The following is a 25,587-nucleotide window of genomic DNA, read 5'->3' as shown; positions in this document are numbered from 1 at the left end:
AGGTTGAGAGAGCTAGGGATTTTTTCTTTGGAACGAAGAAGGATGAGAGGTGACTTGATAGAGGTGTACAAGATGGTGAGAAGCATAGATAGAGTGGATAGCCAGCGACTTGTTCCCAGAGTAGAAATGACTATTACAAGGGGGCATAATTGTAAGGTGATTGGAGGAAGGTATAGGGGAGATGACAGAGTGTGGTGGGCATGTGGAATGCTCTGCCGGTAGTGGTAGTGGAGTCCGATACTTTAGAAACTTTTAAGCGACTCTTGGATAGGCACATGGATGATAACATAATGTAGGGCATGGAGGGTAATTTGATCTTAGTAGGATAATAGGTCGGCACAACATGGTGGGCCAAATGGCCTGTACTGTGCTATACTGTTAATGTTCTTAAGGTCTTACTTCAATGGCTTCTTTGACAGTGCAGAGCTCCCTCAATGATGCACTGGAGCTTCAGCCTAGACTTTGGTATTCAACCCTCTGGGGCAAGGTCTGAAACCAAAATCCTGTGACTCATACTGAGACCAGAGTGCTACTGACTAAGTCAGGTTGAGAAATGCTTATTTCTGAGGTTAGAGTCTTTTACATCTTATCTGCAAGAATGGTTAGAATGTGGCAACTGTAATCACACACTCTAGCTGAGAAGAATAGCAGAGAAATACATCAGGAGAAGCTAGATATGTAGATGAGAAAAGAATAAAAGAAAAGAAATGGTTGCGGTGAGATGAAGCAAAGGTGCAAGGAGGCCAACCGAGAAGCAGCTTAGAGCCATTTGGCTAAATGACCTGTTTTTTGAGGGCTGGAAATACTATATATTACTATCTTGTCCCACTACAACATATCAATGTTCACATCCTAATGCCCAAAATGGAAAGTGCTTGATTCCCAGTCACTAACACTCCTGCATTGATCAGCAGAAAATTAGATCTGAGAGTGCTTCAACGCATGGTTGGTAATTGTGGTAAGTGCATATTTCTTGCATCGTTTAGTATTTTTCCCCTAATTGATTCTTTAGCAATATGGCTCCCAAACCACTATTATAATGAAATGGTGGACAAGCAAATGACCTTGGCTCAAATAGAGGTTTGCAAATAACCCAAAGCAAAAATATTAGAGGAGGTAATGACTTGCTTGCATGCCTCAAGGAAGTGAACAGATGAACCCAGTAGCATTAAAGTGTGCATGGATTGGAGCTACACAGCTGTCCACACTTGCAATAGGCTAAACTCTCACGGTGCACTTAAGAGGAGTTACTTTCAATTTACTCATTTGGCACGGGCGTCACTGGCTGGTCAGCTGTTATTGCTCATTCCTACTTTCCTTTGAGTAGGTGGTGATGCACTGCCTTCTTAAACTGCTCCATTCCACTTGCTGTAGTTAGACCCACAAAGCCCTTAGGGGGGGAATTCCAGGATTCTGAACCAGTGACAGGAACAGTGGTATGTTTCCAAGTCAGGATGGTGAGCAGCTTGGAGCAGAACATACACATAGTGGTGTTCCTATGTACCTGCTGGGCCTGTCCTTCAAAACTGAAGTGGTCCTGGATTTGGTTGGTGCTGTCCAAGGATCTTCGGTGAATTTCTAAAGTGCATCTTGTAGGTAATAAACACTGCTGCTACTGAATGTTGGTGGTGGAGGGAGTGAATGTGCTGCCAGTCAAGCAGACTGCTTTGGCCTGGATGGTTTCGAGCTTCTTGAGTGTTGTTGGAGCAGTACCCATTCAGGCATGTGGGGAGTATTCCATCACACTCTTGACTTATGCATTATAGATGGTGGACAGGTTTTGGGAAGTCAGGAGGTGAGTTACTTGCCACAATATTACTAGCCTCTGACCTCCACTCATAGCCACTATGTTTAAGTGACAAGTCCAGTTGAGTTTCCAGTCAGTGGTATTGATATTGATACCAAAATATTGAGTGGGGCATTCAGTGGCGGTAAACACCATTAAACGTCAAAGGCAGTGGTTTGATCATCTCTTATTGGAGGTGATTATTGCCTGGTATTTGCGTGGTGCAAATGTTACTTGCCTCTTGTGAGCTCAAGCCTAGATATTGTCCAGATCTTGTTGCATGTGAACATGGACTGCTTCAGTATCTGACGAGTCACGAACAGTGCCGAACATTGTGCATTGTGTGGTTAGGGAGTCATTACAGTAAATACCAAAATGAGTCAAAAGCTTCAATATGGTGATTCTAGTGGTAATCCCCTGAACTTATCAAGAGTTTGGGTTTTAAAACTTTGTTTTACAAGAATGCTACATTGTGTTAAGATATATTTAACATCATTATGCTGAATCATTTGGCAACACATAGATGAGTTTCAGCAAAAAAAGACACAAATTGTTCAATTTTTACATCTTGCAACCATCAGGACAATTGACAAGAATACCAAAGTAAAGGGAAATGACATTTATACTGTATGAGAAGGCATTGGTTAGCAAATGACTGGTACAGGCCACCAAGCCAAAGAGATACTCTTCCTATCACACAACTGAGTATTGTTGTGTATGAATTTTGGTGCTGGTGTGCTGCTTTGCATGTGCAGGTTGCACATCCCAAAGATTGGCAGATTGTATTAAACAGAATATCCTTTTGATTGTTCTCAATAAGAAAAGATATTGACCTTATCCAACCAGCCCATATTTGTAAAACTTAAATCACACTGTCCAATGTAAGATGTGATTCCATGATGAGAAGATTTGCTAAGTGATCTTGAATGTGCTAAAAAATACACTGATAACCAATTTAAGATTGTCAGTGGGCCTCAAAAATTGAGGCTACACATTAATACATAGGGGTCTGTTCATTACAAACATAAAGAACATGTGTGCCCACTGAGCTAGTTTCAACTCAACAAAATTGGCGACAGCCGTTCACTAGCCCACTTTTCAGGGCAATGCCCTGACCATAGTCAACTTGCCCAGTTTCGGTTTTAAAAACACATGAATCAGTCCATTCATATTTGTTATTACACTCCTCTGATGCAGATGGTACTTGAAACTGGACCTCCTAGCTCAGAGCTAGGGCCACTATCAATTGCCACAAGAACTTTTTAAAAGAACTTGTGGCGGTTATTCAAATCAATCTGCTATGATATACTTCTGGGGCATATGGTAGGGGCATTCCGACCTATGGTAGGGGCATTGTCGCTTCACCACAAATGCTCAATCTGCTTGTTTTAAAAAATCTAAAGCTTGGTCTTTAACAGTCAATCATCATTTAACTGGTGCTTTCTCCATGCAACGCCTCTACTAATCAGAATCTACTTGTCAACAGGTCAGCACACCTTCTGATATGGTGCGACCGGGTTGTTTCCCCTTAACAGTGATATTCCTTACAGCTTTTTTGTAGGAACACCACCTCTGGAGTGGCACTAAAGTGTACAGGGGCACAAACTTCACCTAGCAGTGCTATGTTCCTGCTAAGGTATGATATATTGTTTTCCAACCAGAGCCAGCCCTGGCTATTTCAGTGGAGCAAGGGGAAGGTCCTCAGTTTTGCCACCATTCCATGCCACCACTAACTTCAATATCCAAATTCAGGCTGGAGCCACCAACTCTCTTTTATCCACCATGTGGAGCAGTCAGCTGGACAGCTGGCACTAACCCATCACCTTTGACTTTGCTCCTGGAACTTTCGTCTCAGTAAGACATATGGGGACCAGCTTGATGCAATTATGCACAGAATGTAGTGACATTTTCACAGTTTCATTCTAGCTTGGGGGTGTCTGTTGCCAGGGACTGACATCATTGGGTCTATTTTACCATTGTTGGTGGCCATTTTTACAGCCATTTTTGCATTCATGCTAGCCATTGGTTTTCTTATGAGTTGTCCTCATGAGCACAAATCAAAATGCCTTGACAAAATGGGTCTTTTTAAACAATACCGTCAGGGTTCTGTGCAATGAAATAAAGCCTTAGAAGTGCTCTAGTTTTGTACTAATCAAAACTATTAAACATAAAATTCTATTGCATTGTCCAGAGCTACGCAGGTCAACAAAACGTTGAGAATAACAAATTACTTCAGAGTCATTTTTAATAAAAAATGACCTCTGCACTTCCAGGGAACAGAATTTTTTTTAAACCCACACAGTACATGCCTGAGATAATGGGAACTGCAGATGCTGGACAAACTGAGACAGCAAGGTGTGGAGCTGGATGAACACAGCAGGCCACCAAGTATCTTAGAAGCAGGAAAGCTGAGGTTTTGGGCCTCTTCCCCTCCCCCCTCTCTGATGAAGGGTCTAGGCCTGAAACATCAGCTTTCCTGCTCCTAAGATACTGCTTGGCCTGCTGTGTTCATCCAGCTCCACACCTTGTTATCTCCAGCATCTGCAGTTCCCATTATCTCTGATCACAATTTTAACATCACTGCGAGGCCTCTTCTAAGGATGCCTAACCTGAAGAAGTTACCCTTCTCCCTCCAGACAAACCTCAGGGGATCTCTCTCCCACTGCAACTCTCTTGTCATCCCTGCCTCTTTAACTTGTCTGTCTCTTCTCCACCTACCTTCTCCTCTAACTATCTTCGATCCACCTCCCCCTCTCTCCCTATTTATTTCAGAACCCGCTTCCCCTCCCCCATTTCGGATGAAGGGTCTAGGCTCAAAACGTCAGCTTTCCTGCTCCTAAGGTAATACATGGATGAGGTTTAGTTTTCAATCCCTGTCCACATTGGCGCATGACGGAGAGATCCATGGGTGACCAGAGCAATCTTGTCACCTTGACCAAGTGACCATTCATCACAAATGACTGCAGCTAGCAGGATGACCAGGCTATCTGAACAATCCAATGCCAATCTCGCCCATCATCCACAATAGTACATTTTCAGCACAGGCCATTGATTAGCAATGAAGACAGAGATTCTCAGATTTTTTTTTAAACCATATTTCTCTGGTGCAGAAACAATGAGTTAAATTCCAGTCCTCCTACTGATCTCACACATCCCTTTATGGTTTCCCAACTCGCATGTAACCTGTGGCTCAAGTCAGTAGAATTCTTCCCTCCAAATCAAAGTGTGGTTAGCTTCAATCCCACTGCAGGAGCTTAAGCATCTAATCAAACGCTGATTGTCCCAGCCAAACAGTGAGAGATTGCTGCTATCTGGCATCAACATATTTCAGCCAAGTCAATAAACCAAGATCCCAAGTCTCCTCTCAGTTGAATGTAAAAGATCATGTGGCATGATTTTTAAAAGCAAAAAAGTGTTCTCCCTGCTGTCCTGTCTAACACTTACTCATCATTCAACCTAACTAACACCGTTCTGGTTATAATTACATTGTCACTATGGGAGCTTGCTGTGTGAAAATTGGCTTCCATATTTCTTACATTACAACTCTGTTTAATTGGCTGTGATTTGCTTTTGGAAATTATGAAAGGAGCTTTATAAATGCATTTTTAATGCTCCCCATTTCTTACATTACAACACTATTTAATTGGCTGTGATTTGCTTTTGGAAATTATGGAAGGAGCTTTAAAATGCATTTTCTTTTAGACACAAGAGAAAATAATGAGTCTTTTTGCTCTACTTGAATCAGCACTACATGCATGCTGAACCTACTTCCTATTAGGAAATTCAAGAGAACAGAAAAGTGGGAACACCAGAATTCCAGCACCACAGTAGCTAGAGATCTAATAAGAGTTTTAATTCCTTGCATATGATGTTATTTTTGTGACGTCCTCAATTACAGATTACACCAATTAGCAAAAGGCACAAATTGCTTTTCCATCTGGGCCGGATGAACTAATTTCATGGGTTCCCACTGTTCTTGGTCATGGAGAGATGCAGGAGGATTGATCGCCATTTCCACTGTTTCCAGAGGCACTTGTTAAAAGCATATACCATAAAGCCAACACGATTCAGAAACTTCAAGATACAATTTTCTAACTGCTATGTGTAGCACTATTCTATTCACGGAAATACAATTTCCAATTCTTGTTATTTCTTGAAAAAAAAACATACGAGATATTATTTCTATTCAGTCTGTCATACCATAAAATTTTCCACGCTGATTTGAAGGTGGATGCTCAGGCAATTTGACCTATCGGATCCATGCTGCTGTTTATATTCCACATGTGCTCCTCCTCTTCATCTCATCCAGTCAGCATCACCTTCCAATCCTTCCTCCCTTCTGTTAATAAGATGTGCCTTAAATGCATCTTTTGCCTTAACTGTTCATGATAGTGAGTCCTACATTCTAATTATTCCATGAATAAAGATGTGGAGATGCAGCAAGAACAGTTAACTGTCAATTTCTGTACTCCGAGTAGACAGGTAGACTCTGCCATGGGAATACAGCAGAGATCTGCAGATACCTTGGCCTCTTTTCCCGATGAAAAAACGGTGCAATGTATGCACCTGTTATATAGACTGGTGTTTTTTTTTAAAAGTGAGGTTTTTGGCATCCTAGTCCCAAAAGCGTTCAATTCTGGTCGCCACATTACAGGAAGGATGTGGATGCTTTAGAGAGGGTGCACAAGAGATTTACAAGGATGTTGCCTGGATTAGAGGGTATGAGCCATAAGGAGAGGCTGGAAAAAGTTGGGTTGTTTTCTCTGGAGCAGTGGAGGCTGATGGGAGACTTGATAGAAGTCTATAAAGTCTATGAGATGCATAGACAGTGTTGACTGCCAGAATCTTTTACCCAGAGCTGAAATGTCTAAAACAAGGGGGCATGCACGTAAAGTGAAAGGGGGGGGGGGGGGGAAACGGGGAATGTTCAAAGGAGATGTGAGGGGCAAGTTTTTTTTAAAACACAAAAAGAGTGGTAGGAGTCTGGAAAACATTGCTGGGGGTGGTGGGAGGCAGAAACAATACCAACGTTTAAGGGACTTTTAGATGAGCACATGAATATGCAAGGAATGGAGGGGTATGGACAAGGGCAGGCAGAAGGGGTTAGTTTAATTTGTTGGTGTGTTCAGCACAACATAGTGGGCTGAAGGGCCTGTTCCTTGCTGCACAGTTCTGTGTTCTATGAGCAATAGGCAAAATGCTTTTCTCTGCGTCTCCTTTTAATGATGTTTAAGTTCCATACTACCAAAAAATTATTTATAGAGTGACATTTGCCATTCTCATTCAAACTATCAGTGACCCAGAGTCAAGGAGCAAAATTAAGATACTGATCAATCTCTGCTGTTGTCATTCAGCATCTGGCACGTGTCCAAGTTTGAACTCCTAGTCTCACTGCCACAGAAGTGTGCAGAAGCACAAAAATCACAGGTGTTGCTTCAGAATACCAGAGGAGTTGTTTTAGATTGGAGTTAGTTAGTCTTTGTGCTGTTGAATAAGCTGAGGGTTGATAGAATTGGCAAACTTGCAGCATAAAAGGTCCGGTATTGTGCCTAGGATTCAGTGACCGGGGCATTGAGTCCACAACCTTCTAACTCAGAGAGAATTTTACACACCAATTTAAAATTGGCTCAATTGTGTAACTGTGCAATATAAAATCTGAGTCATAGAATCCCTGCACTGTGGGCAGCAGGCCATTCAGCCCATCCAGTCTACACCAGCCCTCTGAAGTGCATTCCACCCAGATTCACCCCCCCCCAACCTATCCTGTAACCCTGCATTTCCAATAGCAAATCCACCTAGCCTGCACATCCCTGGACTGTGGGAGGAAACCGGAGCACCCGAAGGAAGCCCATGCAGACACGGGGAGAATGTGGAAACCCCACGCAGACAGTTGCCCGAGGGTCGAATTGAACCCTGGTCCCTGACAGTGTGAGGCAGCAGTGCTAACCACTGAGACACTAGAAGAGGAAGAAATGCAGCTTGATCCTTGTCCTCTGAGCCAGATACCAGAAACATGGTGGTGGGTTCATTGGAGATGTGGTGCTCCCTTGCCAACTAATAGCTGCTGATACCATCAGTCAGGGTTTACTCTTAATGAATGAACATTTGGGAGGAAAATCAAACAGATGGTTACCCATTCCCAACTGGAACACAATGGGTGGAGTTGTATCTTCACCACACAAGTCAATATAAACATGAATTGGAGTTGGTTGTATGGTATCTCGAGACTAATCCCTCAGTCAAAGTTGAATTTCTCTATCAATCTGCTTGCCTATCATACATCCATATTTCCATGTTGTCAAAAAATCCAATGTTTGCCCTGAAAGTATTCACCAACTAAGTATTCACAAACATCTGAGTTCAGGAATTTCCCTTCCATTTCTGTACCCTGAGACTATAATACATAACATTTATGACTGTTCAACCAGGGGAAACCATCTCCCAGCATTTATTTGTCAAGTACTGTAATAATGTTATACATCTCAAGGATATTAACACTCAGTCTTCCAAAGTTCCGAGAACATAGACGTGTTCTATTCAATCTCATTCAACAGTTTGTTCATTGAGAGGAAACAACGTGACCATCTGCTGGAGCAATTCAGTGCTTTTTGTGCAAAAAAAACCATTGAATGCCCGTTCTCTTAATTTCTCCAGATGTTTTCTCTAAAGAATGAGTAAACTGCTCTGTCATATTATTACCATGTAGGAGGACATAAATCTCCTGAAATACCTTCAGGTTAAAATAGTAGTAGAACAAAGTGAATGAGATTTCTTCTTTGAGAAACAACATATGTCTCCAAAATGTTTTACAAACATAGTAGTGAATTTAAATCATTTGTCACATATAAAGATCATTCAGAGATTGAGGACATACCATGAGTATTGAGAATACAGCTGTAGAGAGTGAGTGCGAGAGACAAACAGACAGACATCTACACAGAGTGAATGAGAGACAGTGAGAATAAAACATTATAAAATTAAACTCAACTTGTTCACGTTCCTCTCTTCCAAGGAATGGAATCTGTCACCTCTATTTAGTTGGGCTCCACATATAACTCCCTCTATAGCAATGATAAGTTCCATTTACATAGCACATTTAAGCTGGAAAATGTCCCAAAGCAATGTGGCTGTCTCCAAATGGTTTCTGAAAAGGCCTAGCAAACAGGTGCTAGAAGGCCCAAAGCCATAAATTTGCCCACATCCAGAAAACATACAGACAAAAAAAGCACTGTTGTGGTACGAGTTAAATAAAAGCAGTGATGTCATGAGCCCTGATCAAAAATATTCTGTTTCTTGGAGTGCTAAAACGTAAACTGTTATTTTGTCAGAAAAGGTGGCTTGTCATTTCAGTAGAAATTCTTTGAAGCAAGCACTGAGGGCTGGCTGCAGGGAAGTCTGAGAGTTCACACCAGGCTAATTTTGAGGGTTGAAGTTAATTTTCATGCTTGTTAAAGTGAAAGAGGTTAGTAGAGAGTGAGTTAAATATTCAACCTTGTTCTATTTAAGGGTCAATTCTAAGAGCCTGGTGCTACACTTGGACCACGCTCATTTTAATGGATGGAAAATTGTGGATGAAAAACCTAGGAATTCCTGCATTGCACAGGCAATTAGTAAGGCTGCACAAACTTGAAAAACTACCCAGGCAGCTTATATCATGTTATGTCGAATATGCACATGTGTAGAGTTTTGTCCAATCTACACCAAACTCAAAAAAGCGCCTTTGCCCATAACCAATGCCACAGGTAACTAAACAGTTTTAAATAAGAATGGTGAATAAATACCTGCTTTTTGCTATGCCCACAAGCACACCAAGCATAGAGTTTCGCTGCCTGAAGCTCTGCCTCAAAGGGGTGTTTGGCTGCAATGACAGCTTTCTTTGATGCATTAGAGGTGTAGTACCTGTGACTTCTGATCTGTGCATAGAAGGCGAAAAAAAGGAAGTGAAATGCTGGTTGATGTTGAAAGAATTCTAATTACTTTTGTTTAGCACATTTACCAGCACATTTACCAACTGGCAGCCAATGTTCGGTACCCAGGATGTAGAGCTTTTCCTTGTTACAACGATCGCCTGCACAGCCAGACTTTACAAAACAGTTCGGATCCCACCTCTGTTCTTACTGAATTATTTACTGATGTGGCGATATATTAGAAATGTATAGAAACTTCCTCAGAACAAAGCTTTAAAGAATGCTGCTGTATTTACAACCAGCTGTTTATTTTGCAGGTTTACTCAAATATTGGTCTTAGTTAGGTTGTGAAAATATTGCTTTGACAGAATTCCAGATTTTAACAGCAAATTCTGAAGAAGCACAGATTCTGTTGTTGCTGTTGTATAGGATGCAGGCACATGTATAAGTGGCGACGCAATGAAGGTGTAGGATGCTCACTAAATCAGAGGGTTGTGGGGTTGGTGGAAATTACACGGATAGGAAGGAGGAAAGCTAGGAAGGAATTTCAAAGAAAGGTGAGAATTTAGGTTTGAGGTATGGCCAGACCAGAGTCAGCTAAGGTTTACCTTCCCAAATTGTATGCAGTATTCCTCGGAGGAAATTTCTATACATTTCGATTATATAGCCACATCAGCAAATAATTCAGTAAGAACAGAGGTGGGATCCTAACTGTTTAATAAAATCCGGCTGTGCAGGTGATCAATGTAACAATGAAAAACTCTACATCCTGGGTAAGACAGACCTGTACGGAAGTCAGGAAAAAGTTGGAATACCCTGATGAAATCAGAAACATAGAATACGGGAGCAAAAGTAGGCCATTCAGCATCTCAAGCTTGCTGTTTCACTCAATAGAATCATGGCTGATCATAACTCTATGTTGCTCCTGCTTTCTCCACAAACTCTTTGATCCTTTTAGTCCTAAGAACTATAAGACCATAAATCATTACCTTTTGGAATAAGCCTTCTAATTCCCCAAGAAAAAAACAGCTCATGTATTTTTGTGTTCACAGTATTGGATTACTGCCAGTCTCTGTAAATTAAATATTAATGTATATTGAATAACTAGTGAATCTTACCTTGTGGTTGTTCTCTCACATTTTTGATTCTTTTGCTATGTGCAGATCAGGCCATTTTATATGAATCTACTTTCTGATCTAATTGGTGCCCAAAAAATTGGCTGTGTTGATACAGCCTGTAACTTGTTTGCTTAATTTATGTTAGCAAAGGTTAGGCATTATCATACTTTGCTTTATGAACTCCTTCTGTATCTTGGTATTTATATTTTGCCTGGGCTCTGAATTCTAGAACTACATCTCTTATCCCTATCCTGTCTGGATCTGTTTTAAAAAAGCCTTCTCAGCAACTAATTTTGAATAACTTTTCATTCAGTTACCTATTTTATTTTCTCCTTAGATATTCATTTCCCTTCCTCCTCTGAATCACCTTTAGATTATTCTACATTAAAAGGAGTGTGGAAAGAGATGGATTCAGGCAATTTCAGTCATGATCTTCATTTGCCAAACCCAATTTTAAAATTCTGCCTATATTATGTCAGAAATAATTTGAAACTCTGCTTCTTGCTTTGCTTTACAGTGTCGTTTAGTTCCACGTGTCTCATGAAAACCACCTTTCCAATCCCACTGCATTTGCTTGATTTAAAACACTGTCCAGCAGTGAGAACTGTCTTCATCCATTTTATAAATCATTATAAAATTAAAAATCACTCAATAGATTGTGGAATTTTCAGAATGTCAGTGGTAGATGCTGAAAATTCTCTTACATTCACATTATAAATTCTTATGAGATACGGCAAGGGTCAATATTGCTATAGCCAATGATTAGTGACAGTATCATGCATCAGATATGGCTGTAACAAGAATTTAACAGCACAAAAATCCTTTTTGTAAAAGCTGATAATACAACTTATTTTGGTGTAACACTGTGTTTATTTGTAGGTTCCTATTTGCACTATTTTTGTTGGAGTGATCTCCTAAGTTCAGAGCAAATTAATCACATTATCTTTGAACTGCCTGCTTAGCAAAAGATTATGTGGCTTTGGTGTGCTGGAGAAGTGTTGGTAAAATAAATTCCTGTTTTATAACTTCAACTTTTGAATTGAAACTAAGCTGATAAATCATTATTGAATCAAGCATTTTCTATTTTGACTAATATTTGTATGGTGCAATTCATTGACTTTGTACATCCATTTGAACTGGTTCTGTTGTGATAAATACATTCTTCAGTTTTGAAGTTTCTCACCATAACTCATGTCCTTGCCCCTTGCTATTCCATGGTCCAAATGTGTACTCCATTCTCCAACAACGCTATGCCCAATATTTTGTACAGCACCTCCCACACTTCATATTCAAGAGACTACCAAATTCATTGGCAACTACACCATTTGGATATATTTCGAGCATTTTATATTTCCCAAAACACATTTACATAATTTTGTATTTATTACCTCCCTCTCCTAGACTGTTGTTATCTTAAATATTTACACTAATTTACTATACTTTCTATGATCCAACTTTGATACTGCTTCTGTTTTCTGCTAGAGTAACCACTTATTGCACTTAGTTCTTATTGTACAACAATAACTTGGCAAAATAAAATTTTCTACCATACTGAATATTTGTTTAAAATGGAGGGTAGTCTACAAATCCGTTGTTTTACTCTTTATAATTCCAAAATCTTCCTCATCCACTCATTTAAATCTTTTTCCCCCAAATAAAATGCAGCAGTTTTAAATTAACATGAAATGATTTCGATATTAATTTTGGAAACTTCCCAATAAATTTATGTCCCATAAACATTAAAGCATATTGATGCAACATAGCCTTTCCTAAATATCTTGGAAACAACTTCAGTTTGGTGCTTCTGTTTGTAATTGCAACCCAGCACCCAAAATGCAACTGTTGTAGGCTAGAATGATGTTACAAGAGAACCTATGAGTTTCTGCCAAAGTAGATTACTTCTACATTAGTCCAGGCATAGATAAAACACGTTACCTGATCTTTTCTGAGATTACAATTCTGTATTTGCTACCTGCTGCTGCAGCCAGAAAACTGCGCTTCAATCAAGGGACATTTCATTTAGTATGGTTAAGTTACTGTCTGTACTTACTCCAGCGTTCCAATTTTATTTTCTGTAGATTCAAGACGCTTGTCTTTAAGTAATTATTTGACGTCATTGTTAAAAGCTTTTTCATTTATTTTGTATACAATTTGCAGTGTGGGAATTATGCCAATCAAAACAATCACAAAGAGCCAGAGTTGGCCTCTCAGCCACAGCCTATCCACCAATAAGACCACTGTTGTTTTTTGACCTCAACTCCCATTTTCCTTCCCAATCCACATATCACTTGATTTCTTTAGTGACTAAATAATAATCACAATTAAACAAAATCAGAGCACGTTTGTTTGGTGATTAATTAAAGGGTACAGTACAGCATGAATAAAACGGGTTATTCTCAGTTGGCAGACTGTGACCAGTGGGGGTATCCCAAGGATCAATGCTTGGGCCTCAGCTGTTCACAATCTATACCAATGATTTGGGTGGGGTCTAAATACAGTGATGCAGTATTTCCAAGTGTGTGGAAACAAAATAAAGCAGGGGTGATGGAAGGAGGCTTCAAGTGAATGAGGACAGGAGAGTAAATGGGTAAGAACATGACAGATGGAGCACAATATAAAGTTATCCACTTTGGTAGGAGGGGTAGAGATACAGCTTATTTCTTTAATGATGAGATATTGGGAAATGTGGATGTCTGAAGGAACCTGGGTGTCCTTGTTCATAAATCACTGAAATCTAACCTGGGGTACAATAATCAGTTAGAAAGGCATATGTTTTGTCGTTCTTTGTTGCTAGAGGATTTGAATGTAGGAATAAAGCTATCTTACGTCAATTGTAGAGAGCCTCAGTGTGACTGCACTGTGTGCAGTTTTGGTCCCCTTACCTAAAGAAGGATATAATTTCCATAGATGGAGTGTAGCAGAGGTTCACCAGACTAATGCCTGGGGTGGGGGCAAGACTGTCCTGTGAGGGAAGACAGTGGAGATAGGGTCTGCATTCCGAAGTGTTTGGAAGAATGAATGGTGATCTCACTGAAACCTACATAATTCTTAAAGGCATTGATAGGGTAGATGTAGGAGGGATATTTCTCCCGGCTGTGGGAATTCTGGAACCAGGAGATATAATCTCAGGATAAGGAACATAATACTTGGGTTGAGAGGAGGAGAAATTTCCTCGGGTAACTTTTTCACAGAGACAGGTTCGTGTGTGGAATGAACTACCAGTTGAAGTGGTAGATGCAGGTACAGTTGCAACATTTGAAAAGCTTGTACTCACTGGAATTTAGAAGAATAATGGGGGGGAAATTGCATAGAAGCATATAAAAGCCTGATGGGACTGGACAGGCTAGATGAAGGAAGAATGCTTCTGATGTTGGGGGGAGTCCAGAAATGGGGGTCACAGTCTAAAAATAAGGGGCAAGCCATTCAGGAATGAGATGAGGAAGAACTTTGTCACTCAGAGTTGTGAACCGGTGGAATTCTCTCCCTGTTGGGGACAGTTTGTTAGATATATTCAAGAGGGAGCTGGGCGAGGCCCTTGCAACTAAAAGGGATCCAGCTGGATGGAGAGATAATGGGTGTGGGATACTGAAATTGCTGATCAGCATGATCATATTGAATGGTGGCACAGATTCAAAGGGCTGAATGGCCTACTTCTGCTCCCATTTTCTATGTTTCTACATTTGAACAGGTGCACGAATAGGAATGACTTAGAGGGATATGGGCCAAACGCAGGCAGACGGGATTAGTTTAGTTTGGAAAACCTGGTTGGCATGGACAAGTTGGACCAAAGGGTCTGTTTCCATGCTATTTAACTCTGAATCTATAACTATATTTACAGCTCTGAAGAAGGATCACTGGACCTGAAACGTTACTTTCTCTTCTCGGGTGCTACTGAACCAGCTGAGTTTCTCTAGCAATTTGTTTTTGAACTACATCTGCAACTTCCGAACTTACGCATCCAAATCACGCTGAAGCTTCTCTCTATCCTCCCCACAGCATACCCTCCCACCCAGCTGTGTGTCATTGACAAACTTGGAGATATGATATTTTTTAAAAAATCATTTGTAGAATGAGGGTGTTGTTCGCTAGTCCAGCATTTATTGCCCATCCCTAATTGACCACAGTACAGGTAAGAGTCAAACACATTGCTGTGGATCTGGAGTCACATCTCGGCCATAAGGACTGCAGTTTCCTTTCCAGAAGGACAGTCATGAACGAGTTGGGTTTTTCAAACAATCGACAATGGATTCATGGTCATAATTAGAGTCTTAGTTCCAGATTTTTATGTAATTCAAATTACAACAACTGCCATGATGGGATTTGAACCTAGGTCCCTGTGAGACACATTACCTGGGTCTCTGGATTAACTGTCCATCGATAATACGACTAGGCCATTGCCTCCCCTAAATGTAGCTCCTTCACCTACCGAGTTCAAGCAGTGAGCCCTGTGCTACTCACTAGTCACTGCCTGCCTGTTTATTCCTATGTGCCAAACAGTTCTTAACACATTTCAATACATGCCTTCCAATTCAATTTGCTTTAATTTAAATACTAACCTGTTGTGTGGGACCTCATCCAAACTCTTCTGAAAATCCAAGTAAACCACATCTGCTGGCTCCCTCTTATCCACTTCACATTCTCAAAGCATTCCAGCAGATCTGTCAAGCATGATATCCCCATCCACCCAAATCTGTGCTGACTCCATCCAATCTTGTCACTATTTTCCAAGGGGTTTGCTATTGCATATTTTATAATGGGCTTTAGCATTTCTCCCCACTACCAATGTAAAGTTAGCCAGTCTATAATTTTGCAGTTTTCTTTCTGCTTCCCTTTTTCAATAGTGGGGTTGCATTAGCTACCTTTCAATCCACAGAAACTGTTCCAACGTATCTGGAATTTTAGAAGATGGCCATGTGTGCATCTGCTATTTCTATGGCCACTTTGTTAAGTACTCTGGGATGTAGAATATCAGACCCTGGGGATTTAGCTGCCTTTTAAATATTAATTTATTTTTATTCCACCTTCCTATCAGCTATGTTATTTTTGTCTTCCCTTGAGAAGACAGAAGAAACGGATATATTTAATTAAAATACGGTCTCTTTGTTCCCCATTATAAATCCTTCCATTTCTGACTATAATGCACACAAATTCATCATTACTAACTGTTTTCTCTTCATGTACCTATAGCAGCTTTTACTGTTGATTTCTACATGCCCTGAAAGCCTGCTATCATACTGTTTTCTCCCTATTAATCAGTCCTTGTCTCCCTGTGCTGGAATCTTAAGTGTTCCAATCCTCAGGTCTGTTGCTTTCTTCAGCCAATTTATTTGTATCTTGTTTGGATTTAATACTATCACAGATTTCCCTCAGTAGCCAACTACATTTTTTTTGTGCCAGGCTGGGTTGAATAACTTTTGCAGGTTGCCTATGTGCTTTTTAACATGTTTGCTATTGCCATCATCCCTTTAAAACAGCAATTCTCAATTTATCAATATATATTAAACCACTACTGGTCACCTTTCTTGAATGAGACAATAGTACAATGGTGACTTTACCATTGTATTTATATATAAAAGGTATCATTCCTCAGTTGCAATTAGCATCTTTGATAGCAAACATGTGATGCGACATTATTTTCACAAATAAGTAGTTACTTAAACAGCCTGCTGGTTGGGTGATTGGTAGGAGTATGAAACTAGCTCAGAAGAATTTGTTTCCCATCACAGGAGACCATGTCAACATTTCAGTAAAAGCTTATACAGTTAGCTGGGTAAACGGATTGGGACCAGGATTTACATACAATATCAGAACTAATGATGGTTGCAGGATAAATACCAACAATGGGTGCATTAGGCACTACAGTATAAAGAAAGGCCTGCATTTATGTAGTACACGTCAATAACTCAGGATGTTCCTAAGAAATTTGCAGCATTTCAAGTATTTGTAGAAGTGCATTTTCATGTAAGAAATGTCAGATGTTTTTATGTGATTCTGTGGGAGAGATCTAAACATCCAGTAATTGCCTGTTAATGGCTGTATTTAAGATAATTTGTCAGAAAAATAGAAGTGTATTCCATAGTAACATTCATATAGGAATTGGAGAAAACGTTGAAACAGCAAAAATAAATGCAGGGCTATGCAATGAATGCAAGGAAGTGGAAAGAATTGGAGAGCTTTTTCAAAGTGTACATCAGATTAAGGACTGGCCAATGGCCTTCCTGGTTCTTTGTGACCCACGATTAAATATTATGGAGAACAAATGGTTGTTGAAGTTTTTATTGTTGCAATTAATGGGCGAAGCACACTCTTTAAACCTGTGCCAAGTCTGCCTCTCGTTCCTGCCAAGTTACACCCTGAGCAATGTCACAGCTCGATCTACTGGGCCACTAGTAAAGGTTTTGGAGTCGACAGGGGTTTCTGTTTATCTTACTAAGTTGAAAGGAAATGACATTGCGTAAGCCGTGAAGAACACTAAAACATGCTCAAACTGAGGAGGCCCATGCTGTCATTGGCACAATTATCATTCTAAGTGAGGTAGGCATTTACTGACAATTCAGATTGTCCTGTACACACACATTCAAGGAATAATGTCGGCATGTTCCTAATCAGTGGAGGCCGAAAGCAATCGGCATTGTTTCCAAAACTGACTTAAAGAGTTGTAATTTCTCCCCCATTGAACATCCAATTTTGAAACGTTGTTCAAGGCCCTTGAACGTGTTGAAACTTAATTCACTGAATGCAACAAAACTGACACCCCAATAGGCGCCGGAGCAATTCAATACAGTTCACAGACTACCGCGGACTAAGGGTTTTCCTTTCGACCATGAACTGAATGCTTTGTTGATGGATGATCTACAGAAACTACTTTTCTTGTTCAGATCATAAATATGAGAAGGAATTGATTGGATTTCCTGCTTTGAACTGGGACGTGGAGCAAAAGAAGTGCTTTGTAAATGAGGTAGCAATGTACATTAGAGAAAGAGGGGGGAGATGTATTTAAATCAAAAGGGAATCCAGTCTAGGAGCATGAAGAATTGGAAAGAGTTTTGAGGGAGTGTGCTTTTCGTGACCTCTTCGACCTAATCTTCTTGACAACATCTGAAACCCCTTTTCTCAATTTGTGTGCGTCGGTGAGCCTTAAAGAGAGGGGGCTGGGGGTCCCAGACAGCAATGTTTATATTTATTGTGCCAAGTAGACACGGTCTGCTTTTCATTATCTCTGGCCTGCGTTTCAAACGCTGTGAGCAAGTTCACTTCTTGTGCACCAGCCTTTGCCCCTGCATCAAGGGGTGTGAGGGAACCCGACAATCTCGTGCTCAGACCGCTTTGAATTTAGTTGGGGGGGGGGGGGGGGGTTCGTTGAGTGCGAGTGTCTAGCTGTTCTGTGAAACGAGATCTCTCTATCGCTGTGCGGGGTTAGGGGCTCTACAGTTAAGGGATGTTTAGCACCAGTCATCCAAATCTCAAACTTCAAAATTTAATGTTGACCTCACTCTTTGTGCACCTTCTCTGCAGCTGTAACATTGCATTAGGGATTAGAAGAGAACAAGGAGTGTACTTTGTAAAGTATGATCTGCCTTATACAGCATGCAAAACAGAACTTTTCACTGTACCTAGCTACAATAACATATCAAATGTGTTTCTATTGTGGGCAACCTGACCCGTTGGTAGAGGTGTCTAGATACACGATCAGGATAAATGATCAGGCAGGTTCTTTTTAAAAAAATAAGTCATAATAATGTAGCTTAAGGTGAAAAATAATATAGGTTGTTAAGACTGTAAGAAGTAGGAAATGGTGTAGGCTGATCCAACATTCCTCAATCCACATTCCTGCCCTTATAAGAGTGCACAGTGGGGGGGATCTTACATGCTGTCTGCACTTTGAGCAGAGTGGGGGTCCTGTTTTACTCCACCTTCTCAGTCACAATAAAAACACCCCAATTCAAATGTCCCCAGTCCCTAGTTAGAGATAAGGCTGATGATCCGAATTCATTGACAAACCTGATCCGACAAACCACTGTTCAGTCTGCAAGTGGGAAATTCCCAAACAAAAACCATTAAAAATGCATGAAAAATGGACCCACAAGGCAGGAAAGCGCCAGTTATGATCGGAGAGAAAGTGGGAAATATTCAGTCGATCAGACAACGTTGCTACAGACAGGATGAGGACGTTAACATTTTCAAATCGATGGATTATTTTTCCCCATCGAAATGGAGAGAGGTTTCCAGCGTCTCCTTGACCTCACCACCTGCTGTTTGTATCGTAGCTGGAAAAACGCAGGCCACATGCGCGTTGAGGAATAGCAACGGTAATTTGTGAACAAAAATATAGCAATCAATTCTCTCTCTCCCTCCATGGCCAAGTTTTCAATTTCTTGAAAACAAAACAGAAACTGCTGGAGAAGTTCTGACGCTATGGACAGAGAATAGTTAATGTTTCAAGTCCTTACTTCAGAAGTGAAAGGTGCTTTCTCTCTTCATGATACTGCCAGACCTGCTGAGTTTCTCCGGCAATTTCTATTTTTGTTTCAGATTTCCAACATCTGCTCTATTTTATTCTATTTCAATTTCCTTAAGGGGGTGAGTGTGCACTGATAGAATGTAGAGCAGTATGCACAGGAACAGGCCCTTCAGCCCACCTTATCAAGACTATCGACTGTCCATGCCTCAATTTTATATACTTCTACCAAATCTCCTGGAAAGCTTCGATAGGTGCTTTGGAGTGGTGATACCATAAAAATGGAAAGTGGAGAGAATGGAGAGGTTCTGAGGGGTCACTGGACTGGAAATATTAACTCAGCTTTCTCATTTCATAGATCTGCTGAGTTTCTCCAGCAATTTCTGTCTTTGTTTCAGATTTCCAGCATCATCTGTGTTTTTGAATGTTATGTCATAGTGGTTAACTCACTGATCTTGTCACCCAGGTTTCCAAACCATATGTTTGAATAATTTGTTTCAATAAATATCTGGATTTAAGAATCTAATGACAGATAGGAATTCATTGTCGATTGTTGGAAAAACCCATCTGGTTCACTAATGTCCTTTATGGAAGGAAACTGCCATCCTTACCTGGTCTGGCCTACATGTGACTCCAGACCCACAGCAATGTGGTTAACTCTTAACTGCCCTCTGGGCAATTAGGGATGGGCAATAAATGTTTCCTGGTCAGCGACGCCCTCATCCTGTGAATGAATAAAGAAAAAAAATCTTTTATAAATACCCTAGTCTTGATTAATATCCTTTGTGGAAGGGAATCTGTCATTCTTAACGTAATATGGCTAACTCCAGCAAGCCACTCAATTCAGGGGCAATACATTTACCAAATATTCCATGACCATTTAAAAATTTGATTGAGAGAAAGAGACAGATCACTTTACTGCCTTGCAAATCAAGGAGAATAACCAGCACTACTTTCTCCCCTGCAAGGCACAGATTTAAAAGGTAGTTGACAAAAGGCCAGGCAAAAGGAACAATTTATGAAGATCTGGAACCCTGCCTACAAGGAAGTTGGAAGCGGGTTCAATTTGCGCCTTTGAAGAGGGAATTAGATCAATACTTGCAGGAGGCTGAGCGGATTATAGTGAAGGTTATTGAATAGCTTGATGGAACTAATTGGAAGATGTTGCTGACAAGTTACAAATTTTATTGTACCACTTTCTCAAAGGACCACTTTATGGTATAATCTATATGTTTATCAGGGTACAGCTTTATATTTCCTGACTTTCCTTCCAAAAATCTGGTGTGCCTGCAGGCTCGGGTGTCAGAAATTCTAATAGTGCTCCAAACTGAACTAATCGATCAGTTATCAACGCTTGCAAGTGATCTGTCAGGATAAGTGGTAAGGCAGGTTTTGTTTTTAGGAAAAAGAAAGTAAGTTGTAATTATGTAGTTTAAAGGCGAAAAATAATCATAGGGACATCAAGCGAATAGACAGCACTGGGAAAATCTTAGGACTGGGTTTTCAGTTAGAATTTTTGAGGGATCAGTCCTATTCCTGCAGCAAGGAAGGATGTAATCCAGCAAGAATTTGGGACAATAACTGCAGTTTTAGAAATGATAAATGTAATGTTCATTGGAAACAAATCTAATGTTCAGAGGGATAGGATGAAATATAATCACGGAAACTTTCATCATCAGTAGCAACTGAGAAAACATCACTAAATCCCATTTTACAAACAAAATAGCCCAATCTTAATATCCCGTTTGGATTGTGGTACCCTGCGTTGCAACCATGTTAATCCATGCTGCTTCATATTAAAGTGACATGTGATGTATTTTATTTAAGAGACTTTTATGTCAAAATAAATTATATAGCCGTAGAGAAACGCTAATCAGTGTGTGATCCCTGTACTGAAAAAAATATAAAAAATGCAATTTTTAAAAAAATCCTCTGGATATAGGGGTAGGTTAATAGAAAGCTAGAAAAACATTGCAAATATTTCCTAAAGAGGAGGAAGGCAATGCCTCCAAATCAAACTTTTTCAACATTGGTTATAACCTTTGTCAATTACTGATATTTAAAGGCAATGTCAGTTTCATGAAATGTGCAATGGGCAAACAGTCCCCTCCTAAGGTCAGGTACTTCTGCTATAAACACAAGTTTCATTAACGCACATTGGCTGATTGATAAATAACAGATGCTGTTTGGATCACAGAAACTTTCTACTTTACAGTACAGCAATTTTCTACAGCGATTTCCCTATAACGGGATTTTCTATAGCAATTTGCAATAGCACAAGGTTGCACAAGAAAGGAACTATCCTGTTACAGGAGAACTACCTGTTCTTGAAAGAAACACAAGCAAAGAAAGAAGTAGTGAATACAGGAGCAGGGATGTGTTGTAGCAGTTATACAGCGCATTGGTGAGGTCCCACCTAGAATATTGTGTGCAGTTTTGGTCTCCGTTTCAAAGGAAGGATGCTCTCACTCAAGGAAGTGCAGCGAAGGTTATCCAGGCTGATTCTGGGGATGATGGGACTGACATATGAGGAGAGATTGATTAGGTTGGGATTGTTTTCGCTAGAGTTCAGACAATTAAGGAGGTTCCCATAGATCCTGTAAAATTCCAACTGGACTGGACAGGGTAGATGCAGGGAGGATGTTCCTGATGATGGGTGTGTCCAGAACTAGGGGTTGCAGTCTGTGGATTCTGGGTAAACCATTTAGGAAGAAGATAGGGAAACATTTCTTCAACCAAAGTGGTGAGCCTGTGGAATTTATTACCACAGGAAGTAGTTGATGTCAAAACATTGAATATATTCAAAAGGCAATATAGCACTTGGGCCAAATCGGAGGAAAGGTTATGGGGAGAAAGCAGGATTAGACTATTGGGTTGGACGATCAGATATGATCGTGATGAATGGCCTCCTCCTGCTCTGATTTTCAATGTTTCTGTGTAAAAATGATCAATGAGGAGTGCATTCAGTTTAGTCAGCATAGCACTAAATTGCTGAATCAGAGTATTGGTGTGTGTCTGGTCCAAATGAGCTGTCCTCCCTCAATTCACCTCATCTATTCTTCTTCTGAATGGGCTGGTCTAGCTTCACTTTAAATATGTATTGCCTATTCATTTCAACTGCAGTTAAATTTGCATGTCTGCCTTTCACAAATTTGCTTATTAGAATTAGAATTAGAATCCCTACAGTGTGGAAACAGGCCGTTTGGCCCAACAAGTCCACACTGAAACTCAGTGCGTCCCACCAGATCCATCCCCCGCTATAACCCACCTAAGTTACACACCCCTGGACACTACGGGCAATTTACACGGCCAATCCACCTAACCTGCACACCTTTGGACTGTGGGAGGAAACCGGAGGAAACCCACGCAGACACGGGGAGAACGTGCAAACTCCACACAGACAGACACCCAAGGCCGGAATTGAACCTGGGTCCCTGGTGCTGTGAGGCTGCAGTGCTAACCACTGAGCCACCGTGCTGCCCCTTATCTGCATAAAACATACTGGGCACTTTTGCACTACATCAGAGGTGCTGAAGACATTCCTGGATAGAATGTCTGCACAGTCAGCACTGTTTTCCATTTGTGACAAATCACCATTTGAGTTTTTCAATGAACTTGTGATTGTATTCCACATCACAGTGAGTTTCACACTTTTATCGCTCGGGACATATTAACATCAATGCAAAACTCATTAACCCACTGAATCATTTGGCAAATGAATGTTCTCTTGTAAAGTTAAATGTATAATGTGGAGGTGCTGGTGTTGAACCGGGGTGGAAGATGACACCAGGTTAATCCAACAGATTTACTTGAAATCACAAGCTTTCCAAGCACTGCCCCTTCATCAGGTAAAAGGGGCAGAGCTTAGAAAGTTTGTGATTTCTAGTAAACCTGTTGGACTATAACCTAGTGTCATCTGACTTCTAACCTTAAATGTAAAGCACCAATGATATTCAAGTGAGGCTCAATGATGGGTCAGGTAATGGAGCCGCAGTGATAAACATGTTCCTGGATAACTCCATGTCACTAAACATGGAAATATGCAGCATTTGAGATGGACAAAACAGAAATCTCACAGGTATGTGGGAACATAGTAACAGGAGTAGGCCATCCAGCCTGTCAAACCTGCTGCACTATTCAATTTAATCATAGTCAATCTATTCCAATGCCTTTTTTCCCCAGACTATTCCGGCTCCCTTTACCTCGCCTCATTTCCAACCTGGGGAAATATCTTACCTAAATTTTGTGGGTTTCAAGAAGATCACTTCTCATTCTTTGAAAATCTAGAGAATACGGGCTCAATTTCCCCAATCTCTCTTCGACAGTGAGTCTTATCGTCCCAGGAACAAGTCTGGTGATCCTTTGTTAAACTCTCTCAATGGCAATAATATCCTTCCTATGCTAAGGGGATCAAAACCGCACTATCATATTCAAGATGCAATTTAACCAACGTTCTACACAACTGAGGTAAAGTTCTGCTATTCCTGTACTCGAACCCTGTTGCTAAAAACAAACTAACATGTCAGTAACCTTCCTAATTGCTTGTTGCATCTGCACATCAGCCTTCAGTGACATGTTGACGTGTACACCTAGATACCTTTACATATCTCATCTCTTACCAGTTAAGAAATATCCAACACCAAATGTTTTCCCTAAACTGTTCAATCACTGAGAAGCTCAATCAGCACGTCAATGAATGGCTTCCACTTCTATAAGCTGCAAAGTTGCGTGAATCATGAAGGTGAGCGCAGTACCAAGAAAATTTCAGGGAATGTGCTGAGCAATCTATTTCTCACCAAATGGGACAACCTCACATTTGTCCACCTTACATTCCATCTGCCACGTACTTGCTTGCTCACAGACACCATGCCATCCTCTTGAAGCCACTTTGCATCTTCATCATAGCACACATTCTCACTTAGTTTTATGTCAACTGCAAATTTAGAAACATTACATTTGGTCTCTACTTTCAAATCATTGATACACAACGTGTACAGCTGGGGCCTCAAGTACTGATCTATGTGGTTCACCAGTAGTCACAACCTGTCAAGGTGCGAATGATCTGTTTCTTCCTCCCGACTGCTTTCTGCATATTAGCCAATTCTTAATCCATGCACATTACCGCCTCTCCCATATGCTTTAATTTGGATGACGCTCTTCCTGTGGGGTAAAGCCTTCTGAAAATCCAAGTATACTCTGTTGACCGATTTCCCTTTATCAATTCTGTTAGTAACATCCTCAAAAATTCCAACAAAGTTAGTCAAACACAATATATTATTCACAAATCCATGTTGACTGTGCCCATCCAGTTAATTATTATCCAAGAATTCATTTCTCAAAAGATCCTTTGTAATAGATTCTAGATTTTTTTCCCAACAATGGATGCAGAGCTAAAAGGACAGTAGTTCCTCAATTTCTCTCTCCCTCCCTCCTTAAATAGAAGGGTGACATTTTACTACTTTCCAATCTGTGGAACCATTCCACAATCTACAGAATTTTGAAAGATGATTGCCAACACATCTGCTATCTCCATAGCTACCACAGACTTAAGCTTCAGTTCAGTTTGTTTCTCCAGTCCATTTTGCCACAACCTTCTCATTAATACTCATTTCATTCAATTCCTCGTGCTCCCTTGGATTTCTAATTCTGGGACATTTCTTGCATCTTCATCAGTGCAGACAACCACAAAATAAGTACTTCACCTCTTTGCCATTTCTCTATTCCTTGTTATAAATTCTCCTGACTCTGCTTGTAACGGATCCACATTTGTCTTAGCCAAATATTTCGTTTTCACATATCCATAAAGTCCATTTCTTTAAAAATAAAGCAAATTGAGTCTCCCGAGGAACCACCGCAACCAATAACCTTCAAAATGGAAAGCCAGCTAAGTCAGCACAAGAAACTCAGGGGGCTCCTGTACGGCATGTCTGGATCTCTTAGACTGCCTATGGTCACCTTATCCAGCGGTGAGACCATCTCCCTAAAAGGGCTATCCATGCAGTTTTCTGCTTTCAGATACACAACCGAGACTCCATCTGCACTCGAGTTTCCAAACCTGGAGCTCAAGCTTGCATAGCCAGTGATACTTTATAATGATACGTCTTGGAGACATGGTGCGTTCATAACTTCCCATACGCTACAATATATCTGTTCTACTCAATTGAGCTGCTCTGCTGTAATGAACCTTTAAAAACTATTAATCACAGTTAGAATAAGTAGCTTAACTTCAGTTATTCACCAGCTTCTCTCCCTATATCAAAATAACTGCCAATTACTGGGGGCTGATAAAGCTAGAAAATAAAAAAAGCACACCTTTTT

General features: G+C 40.5%; 1 protein-coding gene across 1 annotated transcript in view; it reads right to left on the bottom strand.

Moving 5' to 3' along the window:
• Positions 1-25,587, bottom strand: part of LOC125466460 (CDGSH iron-sulfur domain-containing protein 3, mitochondrial-like) — a 58,257-nt gene that overhangs the window by 18,256 nt on the left and 14,414 nt on the right. Inside the window, exon 2 of the mRNA XM_048560983.2 lies at positions 9,568-9,699. Coding sequence (XP_048416940.1) covers positions 9,568-9,699 — 132 coding nt within the window. The remainder of the gene's footprint in view (positions 1-9,567; positions 9,700-25,587) is intronic.

Source organism: Stegostoma tigrinum, chromosome 31, assembly GCF_030684315.1.
Source record: "Stegostoma tigrinum isolate sSteTig4 chromosome 31, sSteTig4.hap1, whole genome shotgun sequence".
Taxonomy (NCBI): domain Eukaryota; kingdom Metazoa; phylum Chordata; class Chondrichthyes; order Orectolobiformes; family Stegostomatidae; genus Stegostoma; species Stegostoma tigrinum.
Note: the sequence above shows the minus strand (reverse complement) of the source record. Positions and strands in the feature narration are given on the sequence as shown.